At 54.7% G+C, this 13,126-nt stretch overlaps 1 protein-coding gene across 1 annotated transcript in view; it reads right to left on the minus strand.

Annotated features, from left to right (window-relative positions):
- Positions 1–989: 989 nt before the first annotated feature.
- SPOCD1 (SPOC domain containing 1) overlaps positions 990–13,126 on the minus strand; it is a 28,924-nt gene continuing 16,787 nt past the window's right edge. The window contains 16 exon segments of the mRNA XM_037738253.1: positions 990–1,265; positions 1,268–1,316; positions 1,318–1,820; positions 2,758–2,944; positions 3,228–3,317; positions 3,845–3,995; positions 4,298–4,448; positions 4,675–4,786; positions 7,114–7,239; positions 8,513–8,629; positions 8,744–8,903; positions 9,712–9,796; positions 10,119–10,179; positions 10,327–10,458; positions 10,758–10,934; positions 11,966–12,007. Coding sequence (XP_037594181.1) covers positions 1,171–1,265; positions 1,268–1,316; positions 1,318–1,820; positions 2,758–2,944; positions 3,228–3,317; positions 3,845–3,995; positions 4,298–4,448; positions 4,675–4,786; positions 7,114–7,239; positions 8,513–8,629; positions 8,744–8,903; positions 9,712–9,796; positions 10,119–10,179; positions 10,327–10,458; positions 10,758–10,934; positions 11,966–12,007 — 2,238 coding nt within the window. The 3' untranslated portion in view covers positions 990–1,170.

Consider the following 13,126-nt stretch of genomic DNA (forward strand, 5'->3'; position numbering starts at 1 on the left):
GCAGCCGCAGAGCTCATGGGGCAAAGAGGGGCTCTCCCAACCGACCATCGCCCCACCCTTCCCCGTCCAGGAGGGTCCAGGGCGAGGCCTGTACATGGGTGGACTTCGCGAAGGGGTGGACAGGGAGCGGGTAGGGCCCTTCTCACTACGGGCGAAGGGTGGGGTTCTAAAGAGTTTCTCTTCTGGAAGCCAGGCCCCTTTCCCCACGCTGGCCAGCTGGTTCCCCATCAGTCCGCAGACTCCGTTCTCTCGAGGTACACCCTACCTGAGACGCTTGACAGTTACAGCTGCTGTTGGAAGCTTATTCTAGGCCCAAGGCGGGGTAGCACCGTCCAACCCTAATACCAGTCCCCAACCCCACCCTGAATACCCACCACTAAGGCCAAGACCCTCGACTTTTTCTAACACCAGTCTGCGATCTGGCAAGAGAGAGAGAGAGAGAGGAGTCACCCAATCTGGATCTCCCAACTTCCTCAACAGAGACCTACCCACAGGCAGGCCATGAGACTCACAGATACTCACACACATGCACGCAGGTACACACATACACAGAGATCCCCTAGAAGCACAGAGACACAGAGGGGATACGGTGGAGGTAGGTACTACCCTTCCCCAACTAGTCAAAGGAAAAAAATCTCAATATTAACTGAAAAATGTAAAAACCACTGCAACTTGCTCTTCTTTTCCTCTCTAGCAATCTGTTGATGTCTGTGACCCTCCAAAAGGCTCTGTCCATTTCTCTCTCCACCCCCAACCTCAGTCCTGCCTTCTTTCCCACCACCTCCTCTTCCTCTTAGTTCAGAATACTTGCAAAATGCTTCCAGAAGCCACCGTGGCAATAACTGTGCCCTGGGGCACAGAGATGGTTCAGGACCTCAGCCCAGCAATGAGTAAGGCTACACATCTGTGCACAAGACACCCACTGACACACCCACCCAACCCACATGGGACCAGGACCAAGGGCTCTCCTGACCAGCCAGTAGATGCAATCCCAATTTTGCCAAATTCTTTATTGAATGAAAAATCAACAGCAAACATTGTCAAACAGGAAGCTCAAACAGGGCAGGTGCGTAGAGCTGACCCTCCTCTCCTTGCAGCCCAGCATCTCTCCGGAACAGGCTTCAACACGAGTGAGAGCATCCAAACCCCTGTTCTGGTGGGTAAGGAGGGTCAGGCCTTTCTAGGGAGGGGACACTCAGAGCCAGCTTCATCTGTAAGCCCCAAAGAGGAGTCAGGGGCTGGGCCAGGGAGCTCTGGAGCTGCAGGCGGCTGGACAGATGCTACAGAGGGTGAGGGATGGAGCTCTTGGTCTGGGGAGCACAGTAAGGCTTGGAGCTGGTGACTCATGGTCACCAGGGATTCCAGGTGCTGGAGCAGGGCTTTGTGGGGACAGGAGTTCCTGTGGAGGTGCTGGCCATGGCCAAAGCCATGGCCAGCTGGTGCTGCTGAATAGGGATGCCAGGACTGGCGCAAGCCGGGTTCTGGGGGCCATTGCCCTCGCCCAGGACCCTGCCAAATTTCAGGCTTTGGCCAGAGCCTCCCCCTGCCTCTGGGGGGTCTCTGCCAAGCACAGATTCCCCTTGGAGCTATATTGCCCCTGCCCTGGCTCTGCTGCCAGGCGCCTCCTGGGGGAGGGGTGCCCTTCAGGGGCATACTCGGCCTCCTGTCGTCTGGTTGGTAGTATCTCTTCTCTACCTTACTGTTGAAGGAGACCATCTTTTGAACCTTCCCCACCCAGGGGCTGGACGCTGCTGTGTCCGGAAGCCCTTCCTTGGGGAGCAGCACAGCCAGCAACAGACTTGAGTGAGTGACTTCCAGACCTGGGGAAGGAAAAGGGGAGACAGGAAGAGCCCCAAGTCCTGTGGGGGAGAACTATGTTCAGCTTAGCTGCGGCAGATCTGGAGGCTGGATCCCAAGAAGGGCCTCTCCGCAGTGAAATGAGGCCCATGAGATGCTGGGAAGAATAAGTGGGAAGGTGGGGCCATCTCGGAAGATTTGAGCTCTAGGATCAAGGGTCCTCTGGCTGAGGCTGGGGTATGGATGGTTTGACCTGAAGACTCTCCAGACTCAGAGTCTACCTCATTGTCTCAGGACATACAGCCGGGAAAGGCCAAGCGCTTTGCTCAGGAGTGGACAGGGCCCCCACCGCCGCCCTCGCTGTTGTCCTGAGCTGCGCCGTGCAGGGTGTCCAGGTACAGAGGCCGAGCCTGGCCCCCGCATAGCTGTGGTGAAACATTCCTCCCTCCTCTCTTAGGTGACATTTGCAGTCAACCGTGTGTAGACCCTGTCTCTGTCCTGCTGCCTGGGTCACATGTGGCTGTCCCGTTTTTCTTCGGGAGGTGCCTACCTTGAGAGGCAGTGTGGTGTGCTGAGGGGCTGGGTTTCTGAAGCCACGCTGCCTGGCTGTGAAGCCCAGCTCTGCTATTGACTGGCTGTGTGACTTTGCAAGTCACTTGCCTTCTTCCTACCTCAGTTTCTTCATCGATGAAATGGAGAGTCTAGTCTAATAGTACCATTCTGATAGGGTGATTTTGAGACTATAAGAATTCAGCTAGGTAAAGCTTTTAGAACAATGGCTGGCATGCAGTTCACGATGCAAGTGTGAGCTATTGCTGTCACTGTTCTCACATTTGCCTGGCTGGGTGAGGAGTTCCCTTCTGGGATGCGCCTGCCTCTGCTGGGTGACTGCATCAACCATGCCTGGTCTGGTGACCAAGTGAGTGGAGGCAGGGTCTGCTACGGGCCTTGGGCACTCACCTGGGCCCCCTAGAGGGCGCAGCCTGGTGGGCAGGGGCTGGAAGGCAGGCAGGGGCAGCAGAACCATCCCCATGTGCTCCACAGAGGCCAGGCCGTGGCGCTGCCTGTCGTTGAGGTATGAATAGAGCAGGCGGCAGTTCTGGGTGTCCCGGGCCCCGTGTGGGCACAGTCTGATCACGCAGACATCCTGCGATGGCAGGAGGAGAACAGCTGTAAGCTTAGTCCTCCTCTGCTCCTGCCAGCACCCCTGGGCTCCCTGAACCCCGAGAACCCCGCGAGGAAGTGTGTCCCCATCTTCCAGAGGAGGAAACAGATGGACCTGCCCAGGGTCACGCAGTGAGTCTGCAGTCACTCTGGAAACTAGACCTGGGTGTCCCAAGCCAGGCCTCTCCTCCAGAAGTGGAGAGGGAGGGTGTCTGGGGTGGGAGTAAGGTGCTAGGAAGAGGGGGTTCCCAAGAGTGGGCAGTTACCTTGGCCTTGGCTGGGCAGATGCTGGCCAGAAGGTCCCAGACAGTGTTGGGGGAGACGCAGCCTGCTGAGCGGATCACGGTGGGCAGAGCCTGGGGACAGGAGGGACGGCCAGTCAGACTCCCAGCTTCCCACCCACTCGGGGTGGATGCATTCCCAGCCACCTGGAAGGCTTCAGCCTGTGGCAAAGATGGGTAGGCCGTATTCCAAGACCCTCAGTGGCTGCCCAGAAATCTCTAATTGCCCCATGGAGGCCTGCAGCCTGTCCTGGCTAAACTACAACTTCTCCAAAGCCCCTCCCTCCTCTATCCTCGGCCCTCATCCAGCACTTTAGCTGATCATTCAGTCACTCAACGATCACTCCTAAAACCCTCCTGTAGGCCCTTCTTGCTATGTGCTTTGGGTGACAGGGAGTCCTTCACCCTGTGTCCCTGTAGGAATGGGGCCAACACCTCATTTGCCCCCATGCCTCACATAGGGCCAGGCACAAAGAGGGGTGCCAATGACTTTAGAATGGGAGAAAAGAAAGAAAAAGAGAGAGAGAGGGAGGGAGGGAGGTGGGCGGGTGCCTGGGATGGTCAGTATATGAGGGAGTCCTTGGCGAGGAGGGCAGGTGCACCTGGACGAGCCGACAGCTCTGTCCCGAGACCAGCTGGGCCCTGGCCCGGAACCGCTTGATGGAGAACATGTCCAGAACACCTTCCCAGGGCAGCGGACAGGGCAGGGCCTCTGTGGGCGCAGAAGGCACCTGGGGCCCAGATGGAGGGACCCTAGAGGGAGGGACAGAGACGGAGCCATCAGGACTTCTCCGGCCACACCTTTCTTTTCAGAGCAGGTCCAGAATCCCCACTGTGGGAACTGGAACATTGGCCCAGGCTTGACCTTGTGCAGGATGCAACCAGGTGGCTGGGGTGATAAGTTCCATTGCACAGATGGGGAAAGGGAGGCTCCCAAGGGAGGGAAGACTTGCCAGGGCCACACAGAAAGAAAAGCCAGTGCTCCGTCTGTTGCCCCAGCTGGTGGCCTCCCCTCAACCCTGCTGGGCTACCACCTCCCTGCCCCAGCCCCACACCTGTCCTGTGGCTCTGTGGGAGGCATCTCCTTGGCTTTGGGCATCTCTGGAGCAGGCACAGGAGTTTGGCTTAGGACTTTCTGGAAGATATTGTCCCCAAGCCTCTTGGTGGCTTTGAAGGAGCCCAGCAGCTCACTCGAGGGCTCCCAGTCTGCAAACAGCAGAGGCAGAAGCTGAAACAGGGGAAGCAGCGGGACTGACGCCAGCCCAGGGCTTTAGCGCCAGGGTTGAACCAGGTCCTTTTCTAGGTGACCTGGGGCACAGACACCCCCGCTCTGCTACCCTCTCCCTGGGCCACAAATCCCTGTTGCTGCTGAATTGCACACTCAGCCCCAGCCTGCCCACCACCCCTGCACCCCTCCTGTGTCCCCTCCCACCCATGCAGATGCGGCAGTCAGGGTCTAGGAAGTGGTGTTCGTGCTGCCCCGTGGTGTCCTCTGATGCGATGGGCGGGGCCTGTGGGCTGCAGTCCCTGGACACCTGCAGTCCCTGGGAGGCAGAAGACAGAGGGGCAGGCTGAGAAGGTGGCTGGGGATGCCAGGAGCCCACAATGGGTTGGGGACCCCAGGACGTGGTTTATTTTTTTCTCAGTAATAAATGTTGTTTATTATTGTGAACTCACAAAGGAAATTTGGAAAACACCAAAACTTGAAAATTGAAAAGAAAATCGCTTGTTGTCCCACCACTCAGAGACCACTGTTGCTTTTCTGGGTATTCTTTTATAATCTTTTTCTAGACACAGGGTTTGGGAGTCCTTTTCCTAAAACAGCTGGGATCACATATTCAACTTAGTGATCTCTTTCTGTCCACTGATAATAGCAGAGGCATTTGTCTTGTCACATAGTCCCTGCAGCCGCTGCTGTGACGGGGTGGACTAGAGCAGACGGATCCCCTCTGTTGCTATACATTTGGGTTATTTCCAGGTTTTCACTATTACAAAATAGCACTGAGGACATCTTTGTGCAGAAAGTAGTTTCCTAAACTTTAAATTATGTCCTTAGGACAAGATTTCAGGAGCAGATGACAGAATCAGGGAGAAGGAACATTTTAAAGACTCCTGACGTCTATTGCCAAATCACTTTTTTTCCTCATACTAGAAATAGCTTTAAACATAAAACAATCATTGCTTTAGGAAGGTTTAAGAAGATTTTGAAACTCTGCTCTTATTAGCCACCTCCAGAACAGTCTCAAAGCACAGACTTTGGAGTCAGGCAGCCTGGGTTCAAATCTCAGCTCCCACTGCACATTGTGTGGCCTTGGGTAAACAGCGTCAGGTTCCTCATCTCAGAAACGGGCAGGGAATAGCACCCACCTCCTAGGCCACTGTGAGATGTGAATGAGACACTGCTTGTAAAAGGGGAACATAGTAAGTATTCAATAAACAGTCAAGACTGTTATCATGTGTTATTTTCCCCTCCCCTCCCCACCATCTCCTCTGTCTCCTCCTCTCTGGCGCTATCTAGGTCTTTCTCCTACATTGCCATTCAGTTTGTTCAGGGAATACAAATCGATTTTATTTTATTTATTTATTTATTTTCTAAGACAGCCTCGCTCTGTTGCCCAGGCTAGAGTGCAGTGGTGCAATGTCAGCTCACTGCAACCTCCGCCTCTCAGGTTCAAGCGATTCTCCCGCCTCAGCCTCCCAAGTAGCTGGGACTGCAGGTGAGCACCACCAGGCCCAGCTAATTTTTGTATTTTTAGTACAGACAGGGTTTCACCATGTTTGTCAGGCTGGTCTCGAACTCTTGACCTCATGATCTACCTGCCTCGGCTTCCCAAAGTGCTGGGATTACAGGCATGAGCCACCGAACCCAGGCTGCAAATTGATTTTGATTGGGGAGCAGCCACACTCCCTTGGGGCTCCTCTTGGCACAGGCAGAAGTTCTCCCAGTCATTGGTGGTAGGAGTTGGGAGCAGAGATTTCCGTCTGTTCACTGTTTCCCCCGTGCCTGGAACCATGCCTGGCACCTGGCAGGTGCCCCATAAATGTACTGACTGACTGAGTATGTACTGGTTAAAGAGACCTGCCCCCCACCCCTCTCCTGGACACACAGCTGATAAGACCCAGTTGAACATCTGACCCACAGAACACTCGACCACAGCCAGAGTGGCCTTCTGAGAGTGACCAAAGTCAGGGGAAGTTCTGGTGGACTGCAGGAGTCTGAGGTGAAGGCTTCGTGGATTCTGGGACTGCTGAGCCGCCACGTCAGCTTCTGTGCAAGCCTCGGCCAAGGGGGAGGAAGGGGCAGGATGGACATGGGGATGGAGCAGATCCTCAGTGGCAAGAGCCCTAGACTCTTGTCACTCCTGTTGGCTTTTGTCACTCCTGTGGGCTTTCCAGGTCTGAGGACAAGTTCCAGGAGGCCCTCTGGACCGACTGCCTGGGCGCCAGGGGGTTCCCTGCCTGGAGCATCCCCAAATCAATCCACTGAATACAGTGGGTCTTCATTCCTTCCATCTGAAAAATTCACTGCCTGGAACAGTGCAGCCTACTGTTTCCCAGCAGAGATCTTGGCAGAAGGCCTGAGGTTGGGGGTGACTATGATGATGGGACTTAATGCCACTCATGTGGGGGCCTTGGGGTGAGGCCAAAAGGAGGGGGACCAACAGTGACAAGGCGCTGGCAGGCCTGTGCCAGCAGCACTGTCTCCTCCCATGCTCCCCTGTGCGTTAAGGGTCACTGTCCCCATTTTATCACAAATAAGTCGGGCCTCAGAGCAGTCGGGTGACATGCCCAAGGCCACACCACTGGTGAGGCGAGGCGTGGGACCCCCAGGCATGGGCTCTGCCCAGCACCAGGTCAGGCTCCAGCTTACCACCAGATCCTCCAGGGTCAGCGTCTGGTCCATGTCCCGCTGGATCTCCACTTCGCCTTTGTGGGTCATTTTGGAGGCTGGGAGTCTGCACGGCTCCTTCTGTTGCTGCTCAATGATATCCAGGCCCTGAAGAGAAAGAGCAGCCAAAGCTGAGCCTTGTTAGGGGACCTCTAGCCATCAAAAGCCCAAGTGCTCACTTTCCTCCCTTGAGGCCCTCTCTTGTGGTTCCCTTTTCCTCAACACTTTTACTTCCACCATATCCCTCCCCTGGGAAGCCCTCCACCCTTAGTGCTACCTCTCCATGTTCCACTGATGCACCCTTCAAATCCTGCCTCCTCCAGGAAGCCTTCCTGGATTTCGCTTTCACCCACAGATCAGTTCAACCTCTGACTGTACTTCATCCTGTTCTGGGAACGGTGTGGTATTGCTTAAACGGTGCAGGCTTTGAAGTCCCCACTGGGCCATTAATAAAGATTCATAAGGTGGTATGGCCTGGGGCAAGCACTTAGAGGCTCTAAACCTCAGTTTATCTGTTTGTAGGAATTTAGTGAAAAGCACTATATTAAACAACATATAGAGAGTGCTTAGCCTGGAATATGGCTCGTAGCAAATGCTAGTTGTAAGTCTTACTGTCGATCAATGTCACTCTATCTGCAATGCTCCCTGAAAGCCTGTGTCTCCTTTCCTAACAACCCCTGGAGGACAGGGGGTCCGCTTCTCTCTGGTGGGCTCAGCCTCGTGCAATTGCACAGGGCCCTGCGCTTCGGGAGGCCCCTGCATGGCTTAGTGCTCTGTTGTTGTCACCTTGCAATTCTTAGCAGTTGAACAGAGGACCCCGAATTTTCATTCTGCACTGGCTCCTGAAAATTATAAAGCCAGTCCCGATCCCGGTCCCCCACAGAGCCCGGACGGAAGCTCCGCCTATAGGGAAGGATTCACCTGATGGACTCTGGTTATTCCTTCTAATCCACTCAGTGTCTTCCAGAGCAGGGGCTGGAGGGCCTTGCCCCATCCCAGTGGCCTCAGCCCCTAAATCAGTCCCTTATTCTCTCACTGGGCCACCAACAAGCATGAGGTGAGTGTTCTCTAAAGCCCGCTCGGTGCCACAGCTTCCCAGTCCCCGAGCAGTTCCCGGGCAGGGACAAACCCACGCCCACAGGGCCAAGTGTGTCACGTCTCTACCAAGCTCTTTCACTTCATCCCAGCCCCTTTCATTTCCGCCCCTTCTCCTGCTGTGGGAAGGGTCTCTCTGATTCCCCGTCTGCCTTCTGTTTCCTTCATTCTGTCTTTCTGAGTGCCTCCTCCCTTGCTCCCTGTCTCTGTCTCTCCCTCCTCCACCCTCAGGCCACCCACTCTGCTCCCACATCCCCTTACCGTCCTGACTGAGCTCAGCACTCACCCGTTTCTCCTCCTGGTCCCGCCAGCGGGCCAGCTCCTGGGGGGCCAGCTGCATCGAGCTCATCCGCACCAGGTCATAGGGGTTGACATCTCCATGAACCACTTTGAGAAACAGGTCCTGTGGGGGCAGGGGGCAGGGCTGCAGCACAAAGCCGAAACAGCCCCACCTCACATCCTGCAGGGGCTATGAGCCTCAGACAGGGGACCCGGCCCAGCCCAAAGCCCTGCTTACCAGGTTCCTGGGGTCCCGCAGGTTGAACAGCAGGCTGCGGTACTTGGTCTTGTAGCGGCCGTTGGTGCCTTGTGTCAGGTCCCAGAGGGCTGCCTCAATGCCAGCAGCGATGCCCTCCACCACCTCCTCACTCAGCACCAGGTCTGGGAGCTCCCGAAGGCTGTGGAGGCCAGGGCAGGGTGTGGCCATGAGCCCAGGAGGCTCGCCAGGCACTTGGTCTCAGAGGGAGGCAGATGGGTGGGCGGCAGGGTCTGGGCCAACTTGTTCCTGTCGTGGGCGTTTCCCTGCAGGAACCTAGTTATTCTCACCCCAATTCTGTGAGGAGGAAATAGGATCATTCTCCTTTTACAGATGGGGTTACGAGGGCTCAGAGAAAATAAGGGCTTACTCACAGCCGTGTAATTAGTGGCAAAAGCAATACTGGAAACCCGACTGTCTGATTCGTCAGCCCGTGCTCTGTCTCTGGCCCATGCAATGTGTGGGGTGTGTGTGGAGGGGAGGAAGCCCAGGTCAGGTCAGAGTAAGGCCTGAGTCAGGGGAGGGAACGGAGCCCTGGCCCTGGGTGTCATTTGTCATTGACTCGCTGTGTGGCTTTTGCAAAGTCCGACCCTCTTTGGGCCTTGGTCTCCCCATCAGCAAATGAGAGCTCTGGGCTCGGGTCTCTGACCGCTCCCAGCATAGGCTCTCACCATCTGAAAGCATCTGCTGCAGGTGACATTGGCACGGCTGGACGTGAGCCGAGGCTGAGAGCTGCCGCAGCTGAGTGGGGAAACACAGCCTTGAAGCCAGAGAGACCCGGCTTCAAACCTCAGCTCTCCAATGGCACTTTGTGTGGCCAAGGGACCTTGCACAGCTACCAAACGGAGTTAGCCAGATACCCAGAAGCCCTTAGAACGTGGCAGGGCCCCAGAGGCGGGGCATGTGAGGGCGTCCCTTGGGATGTCACGTAGTAGGGAGCAGGGCCTCACCGAGTCCACAGCACCTCCTGCATGGAACGGACAACAGTGCCCCGCACCCCGATATACAGGGATGGCTTCTCCTGTTGGAGCAGAGCTGTGGAGAGAGAATGTCACAGGCTCCCAGGGGTGCCCAGGGTAAAGGGGAGGGGCTGACTCAAGGCTGATGGGCTTAGGCAGACAGGAGAGGGGTCCCACCCTCAAAGACCTAGACCCCTCTCTCCATCTGTCTGAGAGCCAAGCCCAGGCAAGCCAGCGGCCCCAACCCCTTTGGGGAAGAGCTACAGGCTGATGGGATGCGGGGAGAGAAGAGTCCTAGCAGGGGCTGGGGCCAGAAGCAAGGTCCAAGTCCTCCCCAGGCCCCAGCAGTGTCTGGAAGCCAGGGGGCGGCAGAGGAGGCTCCCTCCAGGGTCCTTCACCTGAGTCCTCCGCCTCCTCCTCCAGCAGAGGTTCCTCTTCTTCAGCCTCCATTGGGCCACTCTGTAGTGGAGGCGACAGGAACTGAGGCTGTGCCGATGGGCCTGGCCTTCCAGCCCAGGAGACGCTGCTTCCTCTAGTCACCTCCCCACTCCCACGTCCTCCCTGACCCATGCTCCAGCGAAGAAGGCAAGTGGCCAGGGCAGAAGCACTCCCCTGGTGACACGCAGGGTCCAAGATGGGGTTGCCAAGGGACAGGGAACCGCTTCTTGGAGGGTGGAAGGGGTCAGAGAGGCCACCAGAGTCCCATGCTGTGCCTCCTGAAGGAGGAGGCTGGAAAACCTTGGGGCAGGGAGCAGGACAAACTAGTCAGCCAGAAATGGAGGCCAGGGACGGTTCCCTCCCCAGATGCACTGGAGACCCAGCCCCTTCCTCCTGCAGTCCACCCTGAATTCAGAGCTGCAGAAGGAAGTACACATGGAGGCAGGCCAGCCACCCCGCTGGGGCCTAACCCTGTCTCTGGCTATTCTGTGTGATAGCGAGCAAGTGGCACCCTCTCTCTGAGCCTTGGTGACATCTCTGTCAATCAGGTGTGAAGCTGCCTCTCTCAGCAGGATTAAATGACGTCACGTGTTCTGTACCTGGCACCCAGCAGGGCCCTGCGCCATGGGTCTTTTCTTCCTTCTGAGCCTCTTGGCAGGTGAGAGCGAGCTGAACTGCATCAAGTCCTCCAGGACCTCTAGCTTTGGTGCGAGCTGACCCCCTGCCTGGCTATGGCTGACAGCCCCCAGAAGATGGATCACTGGCCCGGAATCCAGCTGTGGGGGAGACGGCACTTCAGAAGTAAGCAGGGCCAGTGGCTGTCCCCACCTTGAGAGTACTCCCCTCACCTGTAATTGGTTCATGTCTCTCTCCCACTGGACTGTAAGCTCCGTGAGGACAGACAGCATGCCTGTCTTGGGCCCCGCTGTATTCCCAAAGGCTGGAAAAGGCCTGGCCCATAGCGTTCAGTGAATGTTTGCTACCTGGCTAGCCAGTGTCCTGGGAGAGAAGCCTGTCTCCATCCCCATCCCTTCTCAACCTCCCCTTAACCCCCAGTCACATTCAGAGTTAACTGGACTCTCTCCCAGGACCCTCTCACCCTCCTGACCGCAGATGCATCTCATCAGGAGGGACACGCCCTGTTCTGACTCCACCTCCTCCCGCTCAAAGCTCTGTCATGCCCCTTTCAGGGGTCACTGACTTGCTCTCTGCCTCTCCCTTGAAGCAGCCAAATGCAGTCAGCACCTTTTGTAACCCTGCTGATCACTTCTCTATTGCCGATTTAAAAAAAAAAAATCGCTTCATGACCATTTCAAGGTGCAGAGTAGATTTTGTTCTTCTAATGAGCTACAGAATCTATCCTGTTCCCCTTTTTACTATGGCTGCCAGGAAGCTCAGCGTTAACTTTGAGCCTAGTAGTTGTACCTTTCCAGGATTGGTGGAGAGTAAAGTGTTGTAACAAGGTTCTCCCTTCTCCTTCCTCTTTTCTTGCTTTCTTTAGGCTTTTGGCCCATTTTAAATGTGTTTTGATTCCTTTAATTTATTGCAAACCACAGGGAATTGTTTTAAAACTAGGTGAGTCTGAAAACTAACTCTTAAACGAATGATCATGAAATGGTCAGTAACCAAGGTCTGCAGGAAACAAAAAGTCTAAGACCCAATATTATAGAGGGAGGGGAGCACTAGGATGCTGGGGGAGGGCAGGCTGGGTGGGGGTAGGACCACCTCTACTGTGCAGGAGCCCTCCCCCTCCACCCCACCTGAGGAAAGGGAGGAAGAAAAGCAGTATTAAACAGTAAAAACTTACATAATACACAAGCTTCACCCCATGGGGTATTTTCACTTCCTCCTTGAAGAGAAAGAGGATGCAGAGATTAGAATCCAGAGGACCCGGCCACCCCATGGCAGGAAATTCACAAAAAGACGGCATTCTTGTTGAGGTGAGTGTTCAGTGTTCACTGAGTTATACTTACAGCAAAAAAGTTGTCCATCAAAGGGAAAATGGTTAACAACAAAACATCCATCAGGCCAGGCTCGGTGGCTCACACCTGTAATCCCAGCACTTTGGGAGGACAAGGCGGGCAGATCACCTGAGGTCAGGAGTTCAAGACCAGCCTGGCCAACATGGTGAGACCCTCTCTCTCCTAAAAATACAAAAATTGGCCAGAGTGGTAGCGGGTGCCTATCATCCCAGCTACTCGGGAGGCTGAGGCAAGAGAATCACTTGAACCCAGGAGGTGGAGGTTGCAATAAGCCGAGATCACACCACTGTACTCTAGCCTGGGGGATACAGCAAGGCTCTATCTCAAAAAAAAAAAGTCCATCAAAGGGAAAATGGTTAGTACATGGTGACACTTCATACTTCTAAGTGTCTTATAAAGGGTAAGGAAGTCACCATAAAAATGACCACTCGTTGAGGGCTTATGAAGTAGCCGGCCCCACAGGTAGCACATCATGCAGGCTTTTACGGTCCCAGAACGACACCGTGAGGTATACACTATTTCTATCCCCATTTTACAGATGAGGAAACTGAGGCTCAGAGAGGATCTGAAAAGTCCTATATCTGCTAAGCTGCAGAGCTAGCATTAGAACCTCGCTCTGTCTGACTCCAAAACCCAAGCACTTAACTCGGGGGCTATGTGGAGACATGGAAAGATTCATGGGACGATGTCATGAAGTATTATTGGGAGAAAAAGAAAAAACAGGTTACAGAACAGTATCAGTTGCATAAGCCCATTTATGTAAATATATATTTATAGATACATAATAGAGGTTTATCTGGGGAATGAAATTCCAGCGAGACTTTCACTTTCTACTTGTAGATACTTGGGTATTCATGTTATTCAAAATGAGCATGTATTTCTTTTGTAACCAGAAACATCTTTTTTTATTAAAAACAAGTTCAGAACAATACGTGTAGTGTGCTACCCTTCGTGTTACAGACAGAATGAATTTTTAAATTTGTATT

Source organism: Cebus imitator, unplaced genomic scaffold (assembly GCF_001604975.1).
Source record: "Cebus imitator isolate Cc_AM_T3 unplaced genomic scaffold, Cebus_imitator-1.0 Scaffold51, whole genome shotgun sequence".
Classification (NCBI taxonomy): Eukaryota; Metazoa; Chordata; class Mammalia; order Primates; family Cebidae; genus Cebus; species Cebus imitator.